At 46.5% G+C, this 24739-nt stretch overlaps 2 protein-coding genes across 5 annotated transcripts in view; one reads left to right on the top strand and one right to left on the bottom strand.

Moving 5' to 3' along the window:
- Positions 1-5374, bottom strand: part of plppr4a (phospholipid phosphatase related 4a) — a 13445-nt gene extending 8071 nt beyond the window's left edge. Inside the window, exons 1-2 of one of the 2 annotated variants that reach the window (XM_029000818.1) lie at positions 4904-5373; positions 181-366 (exon numbers count right to left, since the gene is read on the bottom strand). In XM_029000818.1, the coding sequence (XP_028856651.1) occupies positions 181-366; positions 4904-4981 (264 nt within the window). In that variant the 5' untranslated portion in view covers positions 4982-5373. Of the gene's footprint in view, positions 1-180; positions 367-4903 lie in introns of both variants that reach the window. The other variant, XM_029000819.1, reaches the window with a different exon arrangement.
- Positions 5256-24739, top strand: LOC114802137 (phospholipid phosphatase-related protein type 5-like). 3 transcript variants are annotated; one of them, XM_029000823.1, is made up of 6 exons: positions 5256-5301; positions 20494-20626; positions 21021-21271; positions 22638-22814; positions 23499-23633; positions 23712-24724. In XM_029000823.1, exons 1-6 carry the CDS (start codon positions 5257-5259, stop codon positions 23838-23840), a joined length of 870 nt encoding a protein of 289 aa, XP_028856656.1. In that variant the 5' UTR covers position 5256; the 3' UTR covers positions 23841-24724. The 3 variants fall into 3 exon arrangements, with proteins under 3 accessions (XP_028856656.1, XP_028856655.1, XP_028856653.1); XM_029000822.1 differs by lacking the exon at positions 5256-5301 and adding an exon at positions 18185-18497 and having other exon boundaries at positions 24670-24739; XM_029000820.1 differs by lacking the exon at positions 5256-5301 and adding an exon at positions 18185-18497.

The raw sequence follows: 24739 nt of genomic DNA, 5'->3' as shown, positions 1-24739 counted from the left end.
TCACCCAACCGCTGGGTTTCAGAAAGCTGTAGTCCACTATCTAATTTAATTCCCTGAAGTATTATTTTCTCTATCCTCACTTCTTTTTCACATCCTAACCACCCCTGGGATGGAATATTCTTTTGGCTCTCCAGATCACTGAATCAGTGTTTGTGAGGCAGTGAAGCAAACAAGACTGACCGTTGCTGTGGGGCCAGCGAAGGCCAAACTGAACAGCATCAGGAATGGGATGACCTCTTGAGTAGGCTCGATGAAGGGCATGCTCAGACTACGGTCATTGCAGCTGAAGCCAGAGTGCACTGGCTTGAACAAGTCTGTGAGCTCCAGAAAGTACAGGCTGACCACTGAGGAGACCAGGATTGGCAGCTGTAAAAGGGGGCAAAAAAAACAGAGGAACAGCTAAAAAATCCACATCATATTGAGATTTCCTATAGTTTGCGATGACACTCTGGATTTTTTTAAGACTCAGTACAACCATAATCTTATTACTGAAGTACTACTTTCTGGAGCACTAATTACATTTGCTTTTGTTTAATTACTGCAGATGTTAATGTTTCAACTGCCAGCATGTTAACTACCTTCAAATGCCTTCTAATTTCACCAACACCCATGTCAGACATCATAAGAGTCATGGAAAACAATTCACTCTGACCCAAATAATTTAACCATGTCTGGGTTCGGCATCACTATTCAGCAATACAAACTGACTACCTGAACGAAAACACCTTTCCATCAACTGATTTGCTTTTTTCTTTCCTGATGGCACAGGCACATTCAAAATGTGATTATGCCAGGATTAATTGGGCTCTAATCAAGAGAGGATGGTTCAGGAAGGATGAAATGTCATTTTCACACAAGGATTGGTCACCATAGAGGTCCAACCTTAAGATCATTGAGAATATTTGGGATCTTTAGTGTACATGAAAATATTTTGGGCATCCTATTACAAATTCTTCACAAATAACAGCATATTCTACTTTTAAAGCCCTATTGACACAAAATCTGAAAATGCACATAGTAAAATGTGTATTTATGTGTTACACACACTGTACCATTTAAGCATTATGTCCAGATGTGAAACAACATTGAAATTAAGTGGTCATAATTCTGAATCAATATTACATACTAAATTATGCATAAAAACCATAACATAACACAAGTTGTTTAACATAAGTTACAGCCTTTGCAAGCTATAAAAAGTCATTGCACATGCCTCCTCAATTTACGTGGACATGATACCCTTGTGGCTTGTGGTTGGAAGGCACTATCTGCTCTCCACCTACTGACAGGATTTTTGAGTGAGGAACATGGCAGCGTGGATTCTCTACATATTTCAGGTGGCTCATAAAATTATCTTTGGGCTTTCATAGAGTTGTACAAACTAAGCCTGTGCTATCCTTGTTCCTGTTCAAAACCATGCCACCCAAATGTTTCAGTGTTACTGCAGCCTCAGGTACATTCCTGTGTTCTTTTATGTCGGTGGTGGATATTGGTAGATGATATTGAAGTGTAAGTATACATCAGTAACTTCCCACGATTTGGGAAGTCAAATTGCAATTACAGAGATCAATATTGCAGATTACAGAGATCAAAACTCCAAAATCTGTCCATACCTGAAAATGTAATTTTCACAATACTGGGGTGTGGTGTTTGGATAAAAGCATGTGAAAAGTAATAAATAACCCCCCTGCAATAATAAATTATCTGTATTTATTTTGCCCACCACCTGCCATAAAAGAACAGGAGATATTATATGTTGTATATGTGGTGTTTTGGACTGCAGTCTTTGGCCCTAGAGCCCCAAGTTCTCCCTAGGTTAGAACTGTAAACGGGCGTAACAACGAACTGACGCAAGAAGTACAGCTTTATAAAAGCCCGGTTGTCTTTGTCTGAGATACGAGCCCTAGACTCAACATAATTGCCAGAGAATAGCCTCCGTTTCATCTCCCAAGCATCCTTTTTCGCATTTCTCTCACGATAATTAAAACGCATCTGTGGAGGACAGCAGTGGTGGAGATTTATTAATTAAATTAACATTTCATAAAAAAATTACATTTAATAAATCTAATTTACAACATGTGAAACACATGTGAAACACTTTACCAATCATCATTGGGACAGTGGTGGCCTAGCGGTCAAGGAAGCGGCCCCGTAATCAGAAGGTTGCCGGTTCGTTCGAATCCCGATCCGCCAAGGTGCCACTGAGTAAAGCACCGTCCCCACACACTGCTCCCTGGGCGCCTGTCATGGCTGCCCGCTGCTCATGGGTTAAATGCAGAGGAAAATTTCACTGTGTGCACCGTGTGCTGCGCTGCTGTGCATCACATGTGACAATCACTTCACTTCACTTTATACGTATTCCGACTGCAGTCTGGAATACGTCAGGAACAGTTAACAGACTGAGGTGAGACTGAGCAGTCAGTCGCAATTTAGTCGGTTGGTAAACTTCAAGAGAATGAAAGTTAATGTGTTGTTGCTTCAGTCCAAGTACTCATAATATAAATTACAGAATTTTGCATTCAGGTAATCACACAATCCACTGAAGCTCTCATGCAGAAGAAATGCTGACCCTGCGCTCCATGACACAGCACGAGTCATAGTTTCTGAACCAATATCTGTACTGGGCAACAGAATGAAAGTGAAAGTGATTGTCATTTCGATGCCCAACAAGCACAGCACACGGTGCACATAATGGTGCCCTCTGCCATGAAAGGCTCCCGGGGAACAGTGTGTGGGGACGGTACTTTGCACAGTGGCACCTTCTGAGTGGCACCTTCTGATCACCTTCCGGGTCCACTTCCTTACCCGCTAGGCCACCACTGCCCACTCTGCAGTTATGGGTCGCCACAGTGAGCCACATGCTTGTGTTTCCTTCCTCCTTCTCCTTAGTCATTACAATAATGTAGTGTGTAAGACATGTTTATTGTGACATCTGAAAAGAGGACACAAAAACCTGGTGACAGATTGAGGAAGTACAGCTGAAGGGGGTGGCGAAAAAGAACTGGGATAGTCAGAGAGATGAAATAAGTACAAGCAGATGGTTGATCAGGTGAAGTTAGAGGTTGTGCAGGCTAAAGCTCAGGCATGTGGTGAGTTTTATGGACATTAAGGGCAGAAAAGCGACTATGCAGTGGGACAGAGCTGGGAAAGATGTGCAGCAGGTTAGGAGGATAAAGTAAAACTATGGAAATGTCTTCACAAGCAGATGGAAAGAGACGTTTGATGTGCTGATAAATGAAAAAAATGAGAGAGAGAGAAAAGTTGGAAGAGGTTTAGATCCAGGAGGTCAAAACATAGCAAAGAGAGAGTAAGGACAGCTATGAGGAATAATGCTGTTGGTCCATGTAACATCTTTGTGGAAGCAGAAAGGTGTATCGTGGACAAGAAACATACAGGAAAATGTATAACATACTACAAGTGATATCAGTCAAGGAAACTAGACACATGAAAGACATGGAACACCAAGGAAACCTGGCCTGGCGTGTCGGGCAATGTTCGGGTCATGACAAATTCAAATTGACTAAATGGCCAATGGTATGATCACCACACATGTGCAAAATAGATTGTTAAAACATGCATGCCTGAATTTAAGAACATTGTCTCCAGGGGGACTGTACCTGTCACTTCTGGTTGTAAGTCTGGTAAATTGCACAGCTTACACCTTTTTTTAATTTTTATATTTCTCTGTGCTAAAGCAGCAACCAACATGAAACTCTTTCAAAAATCTTACTATGTTAATATCCTGAGGAGTTTATCGTTCTAATTCATTTACATTTACATTTACAGCATTTTCCAGAGCGACTTACAATCAGTAGTTACAGGGACAGTCCCCCCTGGAGCAACTTAGGGTTAAGTGTCTTACTCAGCGATACAATGGTAGTAAGTGGGATTTGAACCTGGGTCTTCACAGGCGAGTGTGTTACCCGCTAGGCTACTACCACCCTTTCACCCATGCCATTTATCTTTAAACTTACTAAACAGTGAATAACCAGCATCCATAATGAAGTAATACTGGAAATTTACTGTTGCTGATGTAAACACATGTATGCACACACCCATGACACCCACATGTATGCACACCTCTGCAAACACAGAGCCACCCACAGAACATTTACACAAGCTGACAGCAGACGTCAACTGTCTTTGATCTATTAATATACAGACTACCTTATTAATCTGAATATTGATTACATTTATTCATAATGTTATAGCACAACTTTATGGGATGAAAACATTTAATAGAGACATGGTAGATATGAAAAAATGTCCCACAGGTTTCAAAGATTGGTTGTAAAATGTGATGTAAAATATGATTGAACATGCAGTTTGTTACCCAGACAAAATAAAAACACGTCCAAACATCATGTACTGAGGAAAAACGTTTTGTTTATGGGACCTGTGAGAATGGGGTTTCAGGAATTAATGTTGCGAAATAAACATGCCAAGTTCATGATGGCCAGAGCACAAGGTCTACCCCCTAGTGGAAGAATCAGACTTCAGACCACAGCCATGAACTTGACTCGTTTGGGGATCCAACAACAGCGACATAGCAGTGCAGAACTTTTTATTGCAGTTTAAAAAAACAATATGTTTATAGGTCTTACCAAACTGATTTCATCCACGATCGAAGGGAGGGGGGGGGGGGGGGTCAGTTATTTATTACCATCGTTCACTCCCGCTTATAGATGGACCCGTCTGGTGAATATATCAGCAGATAAAACACACATTTCAATCGGATGGAACACTCATGTGCATTAAGGATATAAACCGAGGCTTTCTGAAAGAACAAAAATCGTTTTCGGTGGCCACGTACGCGGCGCCGTGACACGCGTGCACGTGCACAGGTGACCGAGAACAAAATCCCACGATCGGTGCCCACCCTCAGCCTGGCACGTTTACCCACCTCGACAAAATAGAAGCAGGGTAGCAACGTAACGCTGTCTTTGGTCATCTGTCCTTTCAGCCGCTCTTTCGCAGACATTTTGATTCCTTCTCGATTCCTTTTCTTTTCCTTTTTTATTTAAAAGTTAATTGTATATGCGCGCCTCCGCTGATCCTCCAGAAGGAAATAAAACGCAATATAATAAAATCGCGCCTGCTACGATGTCACCGTCTCCATCGGAGAGGGTCTGGAGGGGGTTTGCGGCAGCAGAGGCTGCTGCAGCAGCAGCGGAAAGCGCGATGGGGTTCTTTTACCCGCCGATTCCACCCGCACCCCGACGGGCACAAGTCCCTGCGCTCCGAATACCCGATCAGATGCGGAGGAGAGAAGCGGGGGGAGAGAGGGAGAGAGAGAGAGAGGTAAAACGCTGTGCCAGATGACGTCAGCGCTGTGCTAAAAACCTATTTTCACACTGGTTACTCGCACATCACGCACACGCACGCACGCACACACACACACACACACACACACACACACACACACACACACACAATGCGCCGGTGGTTTGCAGCAGTCCCTACAGCTTATTTCCAAAGGATCTAACCAGTTGAGTCCGGCAACTGTGGCGCTTGAGTTATTTGGGGCAAATTAAAATGTAAATGTAACCCATTATAAGGTTTTACGTTAGCTCATGTGTAGCCTATAGTATTTAATGTATACAAAATATAGATTTCTTTTAACAAATGGTTGGGGTTCTCCCATCATAAGAACAGCATAAACTATGATATGTATTTTCGTGTTTTATGAATTTGCAAATGACTGTAGTAGCTGGAAAAAGATTGAAGAAGTTGGTGTTGGAACGAGGCTCCCTCCAGTGTCTGTAAAGCGGAACTGACAGCAAAATTCACAACATTGCCTTGCTTAAAGAGTTCAAGTCGAATTTGAGCTTTATTGTCATTTCAGCTACATACATGTTAGACAGTAGGTAGTGACACGAAACAACATTTCTCCGGAACCTGGTGCATCATGAGACATCTGAACAACTAAACAAAGCTACAAAATGATGTAAAGTGCACCTGTGCTACACAGACAAACTGGGCTACATAAAGTGCAAACAAGGGACTAATGCAGTGCAAGAATAAGATTTAACCAAAAAAAAACATGTGGACACAAAGGAGACAGTGAAGACAATGAAATGAATAATAAATGTGCAAAGTAAAAAACAGTGCAAATACTGCTGTGCAAAATGGAACAGATATTAGATAATATTAATCAATATAACAGAGGTATTGTGTGTGTGCGCTTCAGTCCAAAGCGGAAAGTCCCTGAGCGTTCAGGTGTCTGATGGCCTGTGGAAAGAAGCTATTGCACAGTCTGGCAGTGAGGGCCAAATGTTTTGGTACCTTTTTCCAGATGGTAGGAGGGTGAAGAGTGCATTTGAGGGGTGTGTAGAGTCCTTCACAATGCTGATGGTTTTCCGGATGCAGCATGTTTGGTTAATGTCCATTATGGAGGGAAGAGAGACTCTGATGGTCTTCTCAGATGTTCTCATAGCTGAAACAGAACTGAGGATTTTTCAATTTGCATTTCCAACATCATCAGTGGAAACAAATAAAATGCACTTGCCTTGAACACTTTGCATTCTCACAGAACAAATATATTACAATGATTTGTGATTACAATTTTAGGTACATCAAAACCATGCCAGTGTGTTTAATAATAGTATTTTTATTTCTAGAATTTTTATGGGTTTTTTTTATGCACAATATCCTCATTGCTATTTCTCTCTTTAACTCTGTTGCCATAAAGAAGGGGTACCTAAGTGTAACTATTTCTCTCAAGTATGGAGGCGTCACAAAACCAGGAATGCAGCTAGGCATTGGGAGCTTTTAAAAACCTTGGTGAGGAGGAGAGGGAGATGAGGTCAGGTCTCCGGTTGGGAGGAGAGGGAGGTTGTCCATTTCTTGCTAGATTGAACAAGAGGTGCCTGTGCCTACAGACATGCAACTGTCATGGCCAACGCGCCTCCAGCCCGCTAGAGGGCACCTCACCAGCCTGGGAGACGACGACCCGGAAGAGGAAATGGAAGCGGGCGGTGGCAAGTATAAAAGGGAGGTAACACCAAGGAGACACGCCCGCTCTTTGTATGAGTTAAATGAGTTGTATGCGTTTACTCGCCAGAGACGCTAGCTCTCTCACCCACGACCTACGATAATTGAAATTCCCGTAATACGACCTTCGCCTGCCCACGACTTCGAGAATTGCCTGATCCCCTGGAAACCACGAAAGGAACCCCGACCGGAACTTCCTGACTACAACCTCTTCCTGACCTTGAACCTACCTGACCCCTCGGTTAAGACGGGATTCCATGCTCCCCTACCTTTCTGCCGCCCAAGACCTACTCCCGTCCTCCCAAAGATACCGAACCATCCTGAAACCCGCCGTCTTCCGGTTCTCCTCTGCCCCGGTCCTTCCCAAAGATCCCGAACTGACTCCCCGCTGCGTTGCAGCGCGTCCATTACTTCCTCATTCCTCGCCGGCCAGGCGTCCCCGGTCCTCCTGCCCCGCTTGCCCAGTGTCCTCTACCGGTACGACGGCTTATCCCCACGCCGAAAGTATGTCTGCAAGTGCGTCATCGAATTCCCCCTGTGACAGTAAGAGCGGGCCATCTCCTGACGTAGCGGACATAGGGTCCATGCAGGAGACACTGGACCAGCTGATCACGTCCCTGCAGCTGCAGCAAGCCACGATCCAGGACCAACGCGACATGCAGCTGCAGCAGCAGCACGCGCTTATTCAGGTTAGCTCCACACTCGCTGGTCTGTCGGCGCAGATCCAAGCGCTGCAGTCTCAACCTGGTGGACCCGGTCATTTAGTTTCCGCGGCCGCGGCTCCCCCGCCACTCCCACTTACGTCTGCACTGGCGGGCCTCGCACCGCCACCGCTTTACGACGGTAACCCCAAGAAATGTCGCGGTTTTATAACCCAGTGCCGTCTGATACTTCGGCTCCAAGCCGCACACCTTCCCGATGACGAGACGGCGGTCGCGTATATAATTACCCGGTTGACGGGACGCGCGCTGGAATGGGTCACGCCGCTGGTAGAACGACGTGACCCGGTCTGCCTCTCTGTCCCCGCCTTCCTGGACCGCCTCCAGACCGTCTTTCAGGGCGAAACCGGGCGGCGCGCTGCGTCGCTGCGGCTCATGTCGCTGCGCCAGGGAAATCGGAGCGTAAGTGATTACGCGATTGAATTCCGAACCCTGGCGAGCGACAGTGAGTGGACGGACGCAGCTCTCCCCGTCGCGTTTTACCAAGGCCTCCGCGAGGCGGTGAAAGACGAGATGGTGAATCGCGATTGGGGAACCACGCTTGACAGCATAATCACGCTGGCCACGTCCATCGATCGACGTCTCGCCGAGCGCGGCCGAGAACGCCGTAACCACGCCCCTTTCCCTAGTGCCCCCACAGCACGCTGGCCGGACGCTCCGACGACTCCGCCCCCCCTGGACGTCGACGAACCCATGCAGCTTGGCCGAGCTCGTCTCCCCTGCTCACCCCAGGCGCAGAGCCCCCTGGTGAGCACCAAAGCCTCCCCCTGCTCCACCACCCGCTGCTTGTTTCCCATCACCATCTGCTGGAGGACACCCAAACCTGGCCGTTATGAGGGACAAGCTCTGGTGGATTCTGGGGCAGCCATGAATCTAATTGATATCGACCTGGCCACCCAACTCCAGCTCCCGGTCACCCGGTGTAACCCACCACGTGCAGTCAGGGGGCTGGATGGAAGCCCGTTGGGCTCGGGTCGGGTCCTGTTCCAAACCAAACCCCTACTAATCTGCCTTGAGCCCAACCATATCGAAACCCTGACCTTTTATCTGACCACGACTCCCCATGACCCCATCGTGCTGGGTTACCCCTGGCTGACCGCCCACGAACCCCACATTGACTGGACCACAGGCACCATTAAACAGTGGGGACGCCAATGCGTCCGCCACAACCCTCGACATGCCACAGCAGCGAATCATTCTTGTCCCCAGAATGTCGCTATGGGACGACTCGGCCACACCCCTCAACCCAAGCCGTGGACCCTTCCGAGTGCCTCGCCGCATCGGCCCAGTCCTCCGTGTCTCCCACCTCCGCCAGGCTCACCCATCCCCTCTGCAACCTCCCCAGTCTCCGCCTCCGTCTCCGCAGCGTCGCAACGGCTCTCCGACCCACACCCTGATCTACCGGGCCCGTCAGGAGCCGGGCCTAAGAGGGGGGGCTCTGTCATGGCCAACGCGCCTCCAGCCCGCTAGAGGGCACCTCACCAGCCTGGGAGACGACGACCCGGAAGAGGAAATGGAAGCGGGCGGTGGCAAGTATAAAAGGGAGGTAACACCAAGGAGACACGCCCGCTCTTTGTATGAGTTAAATGAGTTGTATGCGTTTACTCGCCAGAGACGCTAGCTCTCTCACCCACGACCTACGATAATTGAAATTCCCGTAATACGACCTTCGCCTGCCCACGACTTCGAGAATTGCCTGATCCCCTGGAAACCACGAAAGGAACCCCGACCGGAACTTCCTGACTACAACCTCCTCCTGACCTTGAACCTACCTGACCCCTCGGTTAAGACGGGATTCCATGCTCCCCTACCTTTCTGCCGCCCAAGACCTACTCCCGTCCTCCCAAAGATACCGAACCATCCTGAAACCCGCCGTCTTCCGGTTCTCCTCTGCCCCGGTCCTTCCCAAAGATCCCGAACTGACTCCCCGCTGCGTTGCAGCGCGTCCATTACTTCCTCATTCCTCGCCGGCCAGGCGCCCCCGGTCCTCCTGCCCCGCTCGCCCAGCGTCCTCTACCGGTACGACGGCTTATCCCCACGCCGAAAGTATGTCTGCAACTACGTCATCGAATTCCCCCTGTGACAGCAACTGAAGACAGTGCATAAAACAAACCAATTTTAATCCACTTGGTTTTGCTAATGTTTCCTCCCAAACTCAGCGAACTCAGAATTGAAAGGTCAAAACACATGCTACATATAGACCAAAGGCCAAATGTTTGAGCTGACCATGGATGACTTCAAGAAAGTGTTGTGTGCTTCTCCATATTGAATGCTTCCAACTTTTTCATGTGGAATGTCGGATGAAGTCCAAAGACAAAAGACAACAAAATGTATTTTTAGTTTAGTCTAATTCAACTACCGGTCATTGAAATTTTTTTTTATTTTATAAGTGTAAGTGAGTGAGTTACCCGCAAAATAAATTTTAAAAAGACTATATAAGAGGTGATTTAATGTTACAGCTGTGTGTGGATCTGTTGGTGGGGCGATGTTGCAGGGGATGAGGATGGGAATGGAGAAATGTCCTCACAGTTAAGTAAGAGTGCTATACAGTTATGTTAGGTTATAATTTATCTATAAGATAAATTAAATAAATCCATAAAAAAATTAAGACTTGAATAGACCACCATCATAACAAGAACTTTCCAGCTCTCCTGCCGACATGCAGCTCAGAACACTCCTGGGCTCACACATGCTCCTATATGACACATATGAAAACACACAAACCAGTTTTGGGGGGATGACAACAGACACAGGGAACACCTGAGGGTTTGTGAGGGAGAACCTCTCTGATGAGCTCTGGAACGCATGGGCATAAATAGGGGAATGATGGGGGGTAGCGGTCCTGCTGCTGGGTTGTTGCCCTCCTATGGCCACCTCCATGTCTCCTGATGTGCTCCATGCTCTGGACACTACACTGACAGACACAGCAAACGTTCTTGCCACAGCTCACACTGATGTGCCATCCTGCATGAGCTGCACTACCTGAGCCACTTTTATGGGTTGTAGACTCTCAACTACCACTAGAGTGAAAACGCCACCAGCATTCAAAAGTGACCAAAAAAGAAAGAAAACAGAAAGCATAGGAACTGAGAAGTAAAATGGGTGGTAGTAGCCTAGTGGGTAACACACTCGCCTATGAACCAGAAGACCCAGGGTCAAATCCCACTTACTACCATTGTGTCCCATGAGCAAGACACCCTGAGTTGCTCCAGGGGGGGACTGTCCCTGTAACTACTGATTGTAAGTCGCTCTGGATAAGGGCGTCTGATAAATGCTGTAAATGTAAATGTAAATGAGAAGTGGTGGTCACCACCCGCAGAACCATGCCTAGCGGGTAAGGAAACAGACCTGTTATCTGAAGGTTGCCGGTTTGAATCCCAAACTGCCACGGTGCCACTGAGATAACACTGAACAAAGCACTGTCCCAACACACTGCTCCCAGGGCGCCTGTCATGGCTACCCACGGTTCACTAAGGGTAGTGGATTAAACACAGGCACATTTCGTTGTGTGCACTGGGAGCTGTGCTGCAGTGTTTTACAGTGACAATCTCTTCACTTTCATGTGTTGCTCATTGTCTATAATTTCCACCTGTTGTCTATTCTTACACTCTTCTTGGTTCTCAGAATCTTCTTTGATTTCTCAGAAGTGTGATTGACTTGGAGTTGTTTTGTTTAAGATTTTATTTTTTTTCATTTTATTTTTTTGCCCCATTTGTAAAAGCTATTTTGTGATGCAATGTGAACTCTGCAGAACATCTAAAGAGAAGACAGCCAGTAATTGTCTGGCCAGTCATTACAATCTGCTGATGTATTTTCCTCTCTGCTGTAGTGCAGCTAGTAAACCACACACCCAGACAGTAGCACAAATAATTTAAATTAATTGAAATGAATCAATAAAATAAATTGTAATTCAATAGAATTATTTGTCTTTCGGTCCTTGTTGTTGGATGTCCATAGCAACAATGAGTGAAAATGAGTCCCTTCTCTTGGCAAGGCTGCCATTTAGTGGGAGTATTTAGTATTTCATGATAAATGGCATGAATTCATTAAGAAATTCATGTAAACCATTCGAGAGCAGTAAGAGGCCATTACAATGTCAAACTCACAAAAAAGGTCATATACATGCAATCACACAAGCAATCCAAAGTTCTATGGTCATAAAATGTTTTAATAAACTGACTCTTTTATTCATAGTTGTAATTGTTTAATCTATTATCTACATAAATATGTGTACAATTTTAGCAAAAAGCAGATATGACATTAAATAATAAATGATATTAAAAAATGGATTTACAGTTATTAATGTTTTGTTATGTGATATAAACTGTTGGCCGCTAGAGGGCGACTGCACACTTACAGAATGTTGTCCAATCAAAAGGAACATGCCTTTTTTTATATCAAACATCAAATATGTCAGGGGTGTAAGACAAAAATCGTGGTATGTACCTAATGTCACTGGTACAGTTCAGTACTGTCACAGTTTACAGTTGTCCGGTAGGGGTTAAAGAAACAAATTATATGTAGTGTCTTTCTTTTCTGTAACAGTGATTAATTATATCTTTTAAAAAAGTGCTAATAAACTAAGTATAAAATATATATATAACAATTAACCATATACACAGTTATATAACATTAATAAACATATTATTTAAGCTGCACATTTTTATACTGTACAGCATAAATACTCGTATATTTAATAAAAAAATCGTGCATCATGTGACATGCAGGAAACTTTTGAGCAGTTTGTTGTTGATAAATAGAGAAACATTTTGTGGTTTGATTATGGTTGATTATTGTGTTCTTTGCACAAAAACATGCACCCTTCTTCCACCTTCATCTCCCTACATTAATTTTGCTCGTAATACATCACAAAAGCAGCCTCAGTAGGTGATTAATGAACTAGCACATAGGTGTTATGTGCTACAAATATCCTTAATATCTTCTTTTCTGATGTACCATTAGCTAAAACATATTCACTAAAAACACCATCTCACAACAGAAGAATCAGATTATTTCATTCAATTTTACTCTTCATGAGCACACCAAACTCACTACATCTTATAAATCACATCCAAAACATCCCCCTTATAGAGAACAATGCAAGTGACAGTCCATATTTCTGCCAGAGTTATTCGGTCATGTTGAGGTCAGGCCAGTTCTCTTACAAAATATGAGGCAAAGCTTGTATTTATGCACCTTCTTTTTTTTTTGTTTGTTATATCCTTATCTTAAAATATAATCAGCCAGTACTGTCACTTCACAGACCCAGTCAGTGGCGATGCAGGTGACAGTGCAGGGAAGGGGGGTGTCAGTTGATCCACGGTTGATCCACTGTGGCAATCCTTGACAGGAGAAGACGAGGGAAGAAGAAGAAGAGTCCTGTCACTTCATTCAACCAAATATAGCCTCAGCAGTAACTCCAGACTGTCATGAGCCATTCCAGAAGGAGTTTCATTTTCGTCCTGTGTAACATTTCCTAATCGTGTTTACCTGTGTCTGATTGTATAAAGCTGCCCTGTTTGTGTCTGTTCACCGTCGGGTCATTGTTAAATGTTCACTTGTTACCGGATGTCTCCCCTGTCCTGTTCATCACAAATTAATCCTCTGTTTCGTGCGAATGCGTCCTTCTTCATCATCAAGTCTTATCATCTCAGATCACCTTATCATTCTCCCACACCACCCCTCTGTTACGTTCCCTCCACTGGCTCCCAGTAGCTGCACGCAAAGCCATTTACATTTACGTCATTTGGCAGACGCCCTTATCCAGAGCGACTTACAACGTGCTTAATCATCGATGAAGAGATCAAAGCCAAACATGAAGTAGCACCATCCTACCTCACAGCCCTTATTATACCTCGCACTGCACCTCGTATACTCCGAGCCTCCAGTACTGCTTGCCGGGTCCATCCATCTCTGAAGTGAATAACATTGTATTCATAGTTGGGGGTCTTAGTGAACCAGAATCGATCACTTCATTGATGGTAACATGGAAGCACGTTGTAAGTTGCTCTGGATAAGGGCGTCTGCCAAATGCCTTAAATGTAAATCACCTGCCTTGCCATGCCAAACCACTGCACCACCACTGGGGCAGTGGTGGCCTAGCGGTTAAGGAAGCGGCCCCGTAATCAGAAGGTTGTCGATCCCGATCCGCCAAGGTGCCACTGAGCAAAGCACCGTCCCCACACACTGCTCCCCGGGTGCCTGTCATGGCTGCCCACTGCTCACTCAGGGTGATGGGTTAAACGCAGAGGACAAATGTCACTGTGTGCACCGTGTGCTGTGCTGCTGTGTATCACATGTGACACTTCAAATGGCTGTGACACAGACAGTGCCTGTAGCTGCACTTTCCTAGGGATCATAGGAGAATGAGTACATTTACACAACCCAACCTTAACCTTAACTTCCACAGTTCTGTCGAAGCTATAATGGAAGAAGAATCAAATAGTTTGAGAACTAAGGTTAAGTGCATTCAGTCTGGGAGTGCAGATTTGAGCAGTTAATGCATGCACTGAATAAAGAAATAAAATGTAAAGAATCTGTCATTTTAGCATTGCCATAATGTGAATAAACCATACAAACCTGCTGTCAGTAGCATTAGAAAAGTTAAAAAAAAAAATAGACAGTATGAATAAGTGTCACGACTACGGACTTACGGGGGAAGGAAGCGCAGAGGTCTGACATGTTGGGAAGGGGTTTTATTCATATATATAAACAAATACAAATAAACAATGGCGCGGTGGCCAAAAACGGGAAATAAAAGGGAAAAAACACAAACTAACCCGTAGGCGTGTGGCGATTGCCAGAACTCAAAAACACATGAAACTAAACCAGGTCAAGTTCGTGCAGAGAGTCCACGAAAATGCCAGCGACCCCGAACGGGCAGAAACTTCCGGCATTTATGGGGCGTCAGGATTGGCTTCCGGTGTGGAGCCCAGCTGCAGGCAATCCTGACAGAGCCCCCCCTCCAAGGGCTACGTCCTCGGAGCCCCAACAGTACCATCAGTGGAGGCGGCGGGGCGGACGGCGGCAACCACAGGGCTCCTGCCCTGCTGTATCCTCCCCTTGGAGGACCCGGTCCCTCGGGCTGGCTCCCCGGCGTGGTCAGGCGTGGCGGCCCCGGTCCCTCGGGCTGCTCCCCGCGTGGTCAGGCGTGGCGGCCCCGGTCCCTCGCCTGGCTCCCCGGCGTGGTCAGGCGTGGCGGCCCCCGGTCCCTCGGGCTGGCTCCCCGGCGTGGTCATGCGTGGCGGCCCCGGTCCCTCGGGCTGGCTCCCCGGCGTGGTCAGGCGTGGCGGCCCCGGTCCCTCGGGCTGGCTCCCCGGCGTGGTCAGGCGTGGCGGCCCCGGTGCCTCGGGCTGGCTCCCCGGCGTGGTCAGGCGTGGCGGGCCCCGGTGCCTCGGGCTGGCTCCCCGGCGTGGTCCCGCTTGGTGGCCCCGGACCCTCGGCCTGGCTCCCCGGCGTGGTCCCGCTTGGCGGCCCCGGACCCTCGGCCTGGCTCCCCGGCGTGGTCCCGCTTGGCGGCCCCGGACCCTCGGCCTGGCTCCCCGGCGTGGTACCCGCTTGGCGGCCCCGGACCCTCGGCCTGGCTCCCCGGCGTGGTCCCGCTTGGTGGCCCCCGGACCCTCGGCCTGGCTCCCCGGCGTGGTCCCGCTTGGCGGCCCCGGACCCTCGGCCTGGCTCCCCGGCGTGGTCCCGCATGGCGGCCCCGGACCCCTCGGCCTGGCTCCCCGGCGTGGTCCCGCATGGCGGCCCCGGACCCTCGGCCTTGGCTCCCCGGCGTGTCCCGCATTGGCGGCCCCGGACCCTCGGCCTGGCTCCCCGGCGTGGTCCCGCATGGCGGCCCCGGACTCCCGTACCTGCACACAATAATCAGGGCCGATCCATCTGGGTACGTGTGGGCCCTGTCTCCACATGTCCCCTCTGACACGTCTTGTGTCACCCCCTGCACCGCGCAGGGAGATTGTCCCAGAGCCTCCGGCGACTGTTCCAGGCACCCCAGGCTGGTGCCTTCTGGGACTATGCAGCCCCTCTCGCTGCACGGCCCTGGTGCCAAGGGGGGGGGCATTGCCAGACCATCCGGCTAGCCCCTTCTGCGTCCGTTGGGACAAGCAGGCCCTCTTCCTGTCTGTCCCAGCTGGGTCCTCATGCCTACCCGGGGGCTCTATGGCGCTCCACCCCTCTGGAGGCAGACGCAGGCCCATGCCTGGCCCGCCCTCCTCACTGGCTACCGGAGGACCCAGCTCCATCGCTTCCCCACCTCCCCTCCCCTCAGGAGGAGTCCCCAACCCGAACTGCACCCCCCCAAAAATTCTTTGGGGGAGCACCCCCCCCGGCTGGACTTAGGGGTACCTTGGGGCTCGTCCACCTCGCCTTGGACCGGTGCAGTCAGGTTGGGAACTCCCTCCCTGGGGTTCGGCTCTGCTGCTGGGTCACCATCTGGTGGACACAAAGAGGGGAAGTGGGGGCGACATACGGACACATATGCCACGCACACACACACAGACAGAGACAGACAGAAGAGAGGGTCGTCTAGTTCCCTCTCTGAGCACTCCGGGACCTCCTCAGGGGGCACAGCCAGGATCTCGGGAGGCGCGACCTTCTCGTCGCCCGCCAGTGCTTGGTCTTCTTGCCCCGGATCCTGACTGGCACTGGATGTGGTGGAGGGGCAGAGTTCGATCCCTGGCTCAGGCCGATCAAACTCCGCCCTCAGTCTCTGTTGGAAGTCCCGAAAACTCCTGTCTGTCTCTCCCTGCTGCCAGAGGGTTGTGCTCCAGCCCCATGCTGATCCAGTCAGACACTTGAGGATGGTAGTGATCTCGTCTGTGTCTGCTGCCCCACTGAAGGGTCCCGGGACAATTGGGCTGTCCCACACGGGGCTGGGCACGTCGCTGGAGATGGTGGTAGGTGTGTGGTGTGGAGGGGGGTGGACGTCTTCTCCAGCAGGTGTGGACGCTGGTGCTGCGCTGCCATTTTGCTGGGGAACGTCCGGGCAGAGGGAAGGCGGGTCGGCGACTGGAGCAGGAATGGAGGATTCCCTGCGAGGCAGTCCCGGCAGCGCAGTTGCTGGCTGGCGACCTCCCGTCGCCCTCTTCCACCAGCTTTCCTCACACTGCTGGGAGGGACGTGGGTCTCCACGGACCTCGTGACGATCCTGGATGGGCGCGATGGGCGGAGCCATCCCGGCACTGACTGCCCAAACGGCGTCATCCTGGTCGTCGTCCGTGTCAACCTCGTACCCCCGGAAGTCACATGGGTCATCACGGAAGCTGCGATGATCTCGGACGCGCACGCTGGGCGGAGCCATCCCGGCACCGACCGCCCACCGAAAATCCACGTCATCACCGCTTTCGTCATCCGTGTCCTCCCACCGGTGACTCCAAGGGTCGTCCACCCTGCGGACATCCTGGACCCATGGCGCGATAAGCTCCCATGGGCAGTACTCTGGCCATTCGGGCTGGAGGCTGCCCACCTCCTCGCTGGAGGAACGCCGCCGTTGTTGTTGCCGCTTCTCACCCCCCTGGAAGTGACGTGGGTCCCCACGGACCTTGCGACGATCGCAGACTGGCGCGATGGGCGGAGCCCAACTCTCGTCTCCCGTGCTCTCGTCGTCGTCCGTGTCGTCCCAGTCCACGGGGAGCCTTGCCAGCAGAGCGCAGAGTTCTTGGCTCGACATGCCGAAGATCGTGGGGGTCGCATCTTCTGCGCTCGCTGCCCACATCACTTCCTCGCTGCTGCCGACGCCAACGTCATCGCTCCGCCCACTCACCCGCCGACGTTGTCGCTTCCGGGTTTCGCGGAGTTTCCCGGGGGTGACGTCATCACGCGGCGCCGCGTACCACGGCTTCTCGGGGAGAAAACGCTCCACCAGAACGGGCGGCGCGTCTCTCCCCTGGCGTCCGCGTTCGCCGCGCCGGGCTGCGTCTTTCGCGGCGTTTCTTCTCCTCTGCTTTCCACCTCTGCGCTTTTGGGGGGGGTCGCTGGCATTCTGTCACGACTACGGACTTACGGGGGAAGGAAGCGCAGAGGTCTGACATGTTGGGAAGGGGTTTTATTCATATATATAAACAAATACAAATAAACAATGGCGCGGTGGCCAAAAACGGGAAATAAAAGGGAAAAAACACAAACTAACCCGTAGGCGTGTGGCGATTGCCAGAACTCAAAAACACATGAAACTAAACCAGGTCAAGTTCGTGCAGAGAGTCCACGAAAATGCCAGCGACCCCGAACGGGCAGAAACTTCCGGCATTTATGGGGCGTCAGGATTGGCTTCCGGTGTGGAGCCCAGCTGCAGGCAATCCTGACAATAAGACTGTGAATGTGTGGAATCACATATCTGATTCCTGTCTTTGGTGATGTTGATCTAGCTTTTTTCACTTGTGTGTGATAGTAATATTTCAGTATACACAATTTCTGGGCTGAGACAGGGAGAGCGTCAGAGAGAGAGAGAGAGAGAGAGAGAGAGAGGGGACAGAATGGTTACAACTGGCTGGATTGTGTGCTCTGCTGTGTGCTGTTCTGAAACTGGCATCAGGAGAACCTGGACATTTCATCCATCTCATCTCAACACCACATCTTGCCATCATGCTTTATTTTCAACTAGTTATTCTGGCTGGAATTATCATGCTGGCATATTATTTTGAGTATACGGACACATTTAATATACACATTCAAGGATTTTTTTGCCATGACAGTTCCTATATGAAACCCTACATGGGACCGGAGGAATCTAGTGCCATCCCCCCCCCTATCCTCTATGCTGTAGTGTCTGGAGTACCTGTGCTTGTGGTGAGTTCTGGTTTCATACAATACTAAGCTTAATGTGTTATCTTTCTACATGTCAGTTCACTATATACTAACTACATATAATGCCACGTCATGGTATGTCATCTCATCTTATATTTTCTTAATGGAAGAATGGACTTTCAGTAGGTTCTGTATGTAATCCTTTTCTACACCAGAATACTTCTTTCATAATTAAAAAAGTTTACATTACATACCAAAATGCTACACTTGCAAGATTGTTAACTATGTTTGACAGACCTCTTTTTGTATTGCATATGATCATTTGGACAAATAAAGGTGACAGCAGAATATTTTTTTTTTTATTACTTTTTTTTTTTATTACTTTTTTGTTTACAGTCTGTAAGCGCAATTGTAGGATTGTGTAAGACTATCAATTGTGTGGTGTTGTCACGATCCGGTCTGGCAGGGACCAGAGTTTCATGTTAGTCTCATGTAATGTTCCCTGATCGTGTTCACCTGTGTATAATTAAATAATTGTATAAAGCTATCCTGTTCGTGTCTGTTCGCCATAAGGTCATTGTTTGGTGATGTTTCCCATGTCTTCCCATGATGTATTAAACCCCTGTCCTGTGACATTGTGCGTATGTGTCCTGCTTCCTCGCCATGTCCAGCCATCATGACAGGTGTATATCAAAGGCAGATTGTGTTTTGTGTAGTTCCATGTAGTCTCAGTTTCTTCTCAGCTGAACATCCTTCTCATCATCATATATTGCCCTTCGGGGTCACTTGGAACCTCTATTGATGAACTGGAAACTCGGCTCAGCAATCACCCCTCTAACTTTCCTTGGTGACTTCAACCTTCCTTTAGACAATTGTCTTGCCTTCTTCCCTGTCTTTACTCTTTGTCCTTGGCCAATAGCAGCAGCTGTTCCACACGCAAAGGAGGAAATGTCCTAGACCTAGTCTTCAGTCGTCCCTTCCCAACTACTGACCTTTCTCCCACTACACTTCACATCTTCTGGCAGTGGTGGCCTAGAGGTAATCAGAAGGTTGCCAGTGGTGTGGAGTGGTGGCCCCGTAATCAGAAGGTTGCCAGTTCGAATCCCGATCCGCCGAGGTGCCACTGAGCAAAGCACCGTCCCTACACACTGCTTCTCAGGCGTCTGTCATGGCTGCCCACTGCTCACTCAGGGTGATGGGTTAAATGCAGAGGACAAATTTCACTGTGTGCACCATGTGCTGTGCATCACATGTGACAATCACTTCACTGTTTGTGCACTTTCTATCTCTGACCAACATTTTCTGTCCTTCACCCTCACTCTTCCTACTTGATCCAAGACTGACCATCAACCATTATTTATTCAACATTATCTTCCTGCACTCTTTCACATCTTCCAACCTCTGATTTATTCTACTCCTTACCACTGGAAACGGCCGCTGACTCTCTCCTCTGCTCACTTTCTTATTGATTATCTCTGTCCTTTATCTTTCAAACCCAAAATGACTTCTCCCCTGCTCCACTGGCAGTACTCGGTCCTCTCCTTTTCACCCTCTACATGAGATCACATTTCTCTCTCTACAGTGGAGGTCAGCCTCCACTGGCTTCGCTCTCATTCTCATTCCCCAATTCAACCTAGAACATGAACATCAACATCTGTGTGGTGTTGCACACGTGAAGCCACAGATTTCCAAACAACGCTGATGGCAATGGCCAGTGTTGTTAATGTTTCCTGATGAATATGGTCAAATATAATAATAATAAATATTATTATAATAATCATTAAAGGAAAATGTTAAATATTTTAAAAGTTATTGTGAGGGATGCAATAAAAATAATCACTAACTTGATCATTCCTGGGCATATAAAACAGCATAGTCTACTGCAAAAATGGTGATGCCGCCTTTGATTACACTGGTGAACAAGCCCTAAACAATTTTGAAAATAGTGCTTATGCCATGGCTGCCACTGAAAATATAGTCATGCGTGATTTTTCAGGCTCTGTGTAGAAAATGAAGTTTGTTTTTTTTTCACATTCAGATCACTTCGATGGAGTCTTTCCTTTTTCTGCTGCAATATGTGTCAGAAGACCTGGACAACAGAGAGAAGGTCATAGTCATGGGAGACTGTTGTTACCTCAACCCACTGGTGCGCCGTATAGGCTGCTTCTTGGGTAGGTATAACAGGACTTTCTTTAGAAGACTTTTCAGAGGCAAATTTTGTGTGCATAAGGCACATCCCACTGCTAACATTCTCACATGTCAAAATTATGAAAATGGGTGGTAGTAGCCGAGTGGGTAACACACTTGCCTGTGAACCAGAAGACCAAGGTTCAAATTCCACTTACTACCATTGTGTCCCTGAGCAAGACACTTAACCCTGAGTGTCTCCAGGGGGACTGTCCCTGTAACTACTGATTGAAAGTCGCTCTGGATAAGGGCGTCTGATAAAAGCTGTTAATGTAAATGAAAAGGCCCTCTGAGATATATTATGTGTACAGGGTCTTGTTAACATAAATGCATTAAACTATAACTTGTATACTTTCTCTCTCTGATTGTCCACTGCAGGAGTGTTTGCATTCGGGCTTTTTAGCACAGACATCTTTGCAAATGCAGGCCAGGTGGTAACAGGAAGCCTAAGTCCATACTTCCTTACTGTATGCAAACCCAACTATACATCACTGGGCTGTGCTCAGTACATTCTTTTCATCAGCCAAGAGGATGCTTGCACGGGGGATGAGGAGGAAGTGATGGGCGCCCGCAAATCCTTCCCCTCCAAAGAGGCGGCACTCAGTGCCTATGCAGCTGTGTACATTGCTGTGAGTATAAATACAGACTCCCAAGAAATTTTCATGGAAATGTTTAAAGGAATGTGCATGTACATTTGTACATTTTTTGATCACTTGTGATACGTGTGGAATGTAAACGTTAATTTAAATATAAACTTGAGAAGTATGGAATCAATTTAAAGATATTATCTGATGAACCAGGTAAAAATATTATTCAGCGCTTTTTTCATCAGTTTAGTCACAATAAATGTAATCAAATTTTTATAAAAAGCATAGTTTATATATATATATATATATATATATATATATATATATATATATATATATATATATATATATATATATATATAAATAAAAACTATGCTTTTTATAAAAATTTGATTACATTTATTGTGACTAAACTGATGATATATATATATATATATATATATATATAAATAAACTATGCTTTTTATCATTATGTTTAATAATAACACTGTAAAAAAAATCTGGCTATTCTAATTAAAAATATCAAGTGACTAATATCTATTTCATTCACACTGGGAGAATAATTGAAACTGCACAACACTGCTTTTCTTTGTAACACATGCCATTAGGCAGAGACAAGCAGTCAACACTCACTTTCAGTATGTCTAACCCGGCAGTGAGAGCGCAGCCACTCTTATTGCTTGGTCCTGATGGTGTCTAACTCCCAAACATGCACATACTAATACGTAACACACATTCTAACACTCAACTATTTACATGACACATGCACACTTTATTCCCCTAGCGCTCTTAACGCTTGCAAAGCATGCTGGTCCCCTGAATTTGGCCGGTCTCTGTCGGCACATTATGTTGGGTCAATTAAATGTTTCAAGTTGACTGAACATTTTGAATTGGACAAACCCTACAATAACGTTAATCAATATACAATCTGCAAAACAAACGTGTTACGACTTGCCAGATAATTTCTAAACACTGCAAATTGTTGTTGCGGGAGTATGTATATCCCAAGGTGGCTGTATAATAATAACAATATATGTTTGTATTGTAATGCTAAATCTGCTAATTACTGACTAGTTAATTACTGTTAGTTAACATGAAGTACTCACCACATTGGAAAAGCTAGCGGAATTTTGACGGTTCTGGAAGAATGGTGTTGTGCATGTGCACAGCTTCCTCTTGTTCTAGCAAATTGTTTGTTCAAAGAAAAATATACAATTGTACTCGTTGCCTTGATGAAATTTTATGAAATTTCATCAATGAAAATTATACAATAATTGCCCCAGCATATTTATTTGTTGTGCCAACATTTTTCAACGTTTTCAGCATAACTTTTTTTTAAAGTGAATCAATTCAACCTTTGTATCATGTCATTCAGAGCAGGCACAAATTTAGTTTCTTTTCCTTTCAGATTTATATCACATGCACTATGAAATCCAATGCCATGAGGCTGGCCAAGCCATTGTGCTCTCTGGGACTCATCTGTCTGGCATTCCTTGTCTGTGTGAACCGCGTGGTGGAATACAGGAACCACTGGTGTGACGTCATTGCTGGTTTCATCATAGGAGGTGCTATAGCTGTGTTCATGGTAAAAGCTGCTTAATGCGTTTTTAACGTTTTTTACATCAGGAATTGTTTCAGTTGGTGAATAGGCAAAACAAACAAATAAATTAGAATGTTATACCAATTTAAGTTTGACCAAAATTGAATAACAGTTTTTAATGTTGCCTTAATCCATATTAAATGAAATGTGGCTCAGACAGGATGGCAAGCGTTTCAAGATAATATGGATTTGCCTATTGCTTCTGAATGATGGAGGGACTTGTTTAAAATGAACCTCAGAGCAACTGTGATAGTAGCTTGCCTCTTTAAATTCACTGGGTGCTTTTTAAGATGTGAACCAGCCAAGCCTTTTTATTCAGTTCTGTGTAAAGTAGCTACAGTAGCAAGCCAAGGTTTGATGTTATATTTTATTTTTAAAGTGGCCCTGCAGGCCCTAGCGCTGGGAATGTTCTGCAATAATCCAAGCACACTGACCCTATTGTACTCACAGAGTGCTGAGTGCTCACAAAGGAATGAAAGCCTTTAGGACAAATAAGCACACAATAACTATATATACACACTATGATATAACCATATACACACACACACACACACAAAGCACATAGATTCATTCATTTGTGGTAAATATTAACACAGGCCTTCAGCTTCTGTGCACATCAAATTAAATGCTGTGGGGTAATAAACATTATTTTATGCTGTCATATTGAAGGTTGTCTGCATTGTGAAGAACTTCAAAGGGAAAGCTTTTCTGACTGAGATTCCACCTGAAGATAACATGGATGTTGTTCCCATGGTTCACCATCCTGGGTTGGAGGATAGCCTGGAGAAATTCATCAGTACACAGGTAACACTACAACAGTATGGGCAAATGTGCAGATTTTCCTGCATTGGTATAAATATCAATCCCTATATCTGTCTTTAGAATTCTGAAATACTGGACAATCTTGTAAGACTATTGTTGTCACGACCACGGGCAAAAGGAAACGCAGAGACAGGACATCTTGGAAACAATGATTTATTAAGGAATTTATTAAGGAAAGAAATGACATGAGGACCAAAACAAAAGAAACGAACGAAATGAAACCTGCAGGCGTAAGCTGATGGCAGAAAGGAAGCAAAGACATTGGGACATCGAGACAGGACATCATGCAAACAATGATTTATTATAACAGGACACAAAGAAAATGGCACAAGGGCCAAAATAAAGGAAACAAGCAAAATCAAGGCAAGGAACATAAACACACTCGTAAATCTGTCTGTTATAAAAGAGTTCCTTATAACAGGGTGCATAACCATGGACGCCTAATAAGCTGTACCCGTCCATGATTAGAGCCCCGCTACCATGTTGTGTGGTGCAGGCTGTGGCCCCAGTTGCACCCAGCCGTGACAATTTACTGCTCAATAGTCCCATGTTAGACTGAACTCCATGCCTGGTCCAAACTAGCCGAATCCCATCCACTGCAAAATGCACCGCTATATAAGTCTCAAATAAGTTTAACTATTTTAATCATGATTACTGTCCTATAGTTTACTTATACTCATATACATTCATCAGACTAAACAATGAAAACAATGACAGATGAAACAAAACTGATGATCTCAAAGAGGGGATAGGGTGGACAACTGCTAGTACAGTCCTATTACTAGTATAGTATTACTATACTAAAACAGGAATTTATCATGTGAATTTTCCTTTTAAATATGCTGAAGTTCAAGATTTTGCACTGAGGTAAATTCTGAATTCATTTTTTATAATAGAAAAATAAATAGAATTAAAGTTGATTGAAAGTTGATTAGTTAGCTTGCTTGTAACACCTTTGAAGAGTTCTATTTTTCTAATCTAGTGTATTCTAGTGTCCCTAATTCTTTATTCTCCTCAGAGTTCCATTACATTTTCGGATGCGACATGACCTTGAGGGATCCCTACAACAGACTGCTGGCAAACTGTGT

The sequence above is a fragment of the Denticeps clupeoides genome, chromosome 13, assembly GCF_900700375.1.
Source record: "Denticeps clupeoides chromosome 13, fDenClu1.1, whole genome shotgun sequence".
Classification (NCBI taxonomy): Eukaryota; Metazoa; Chordata; class Actinopteri; order Clupeiformes; family Denticipitidae; genus Denticeps; species Denticeps clupeoides.
Note: the sequence above shows the minus strand (reverse complement) of the source record. Positions and strands in the feature narration are given on the sequence as shown.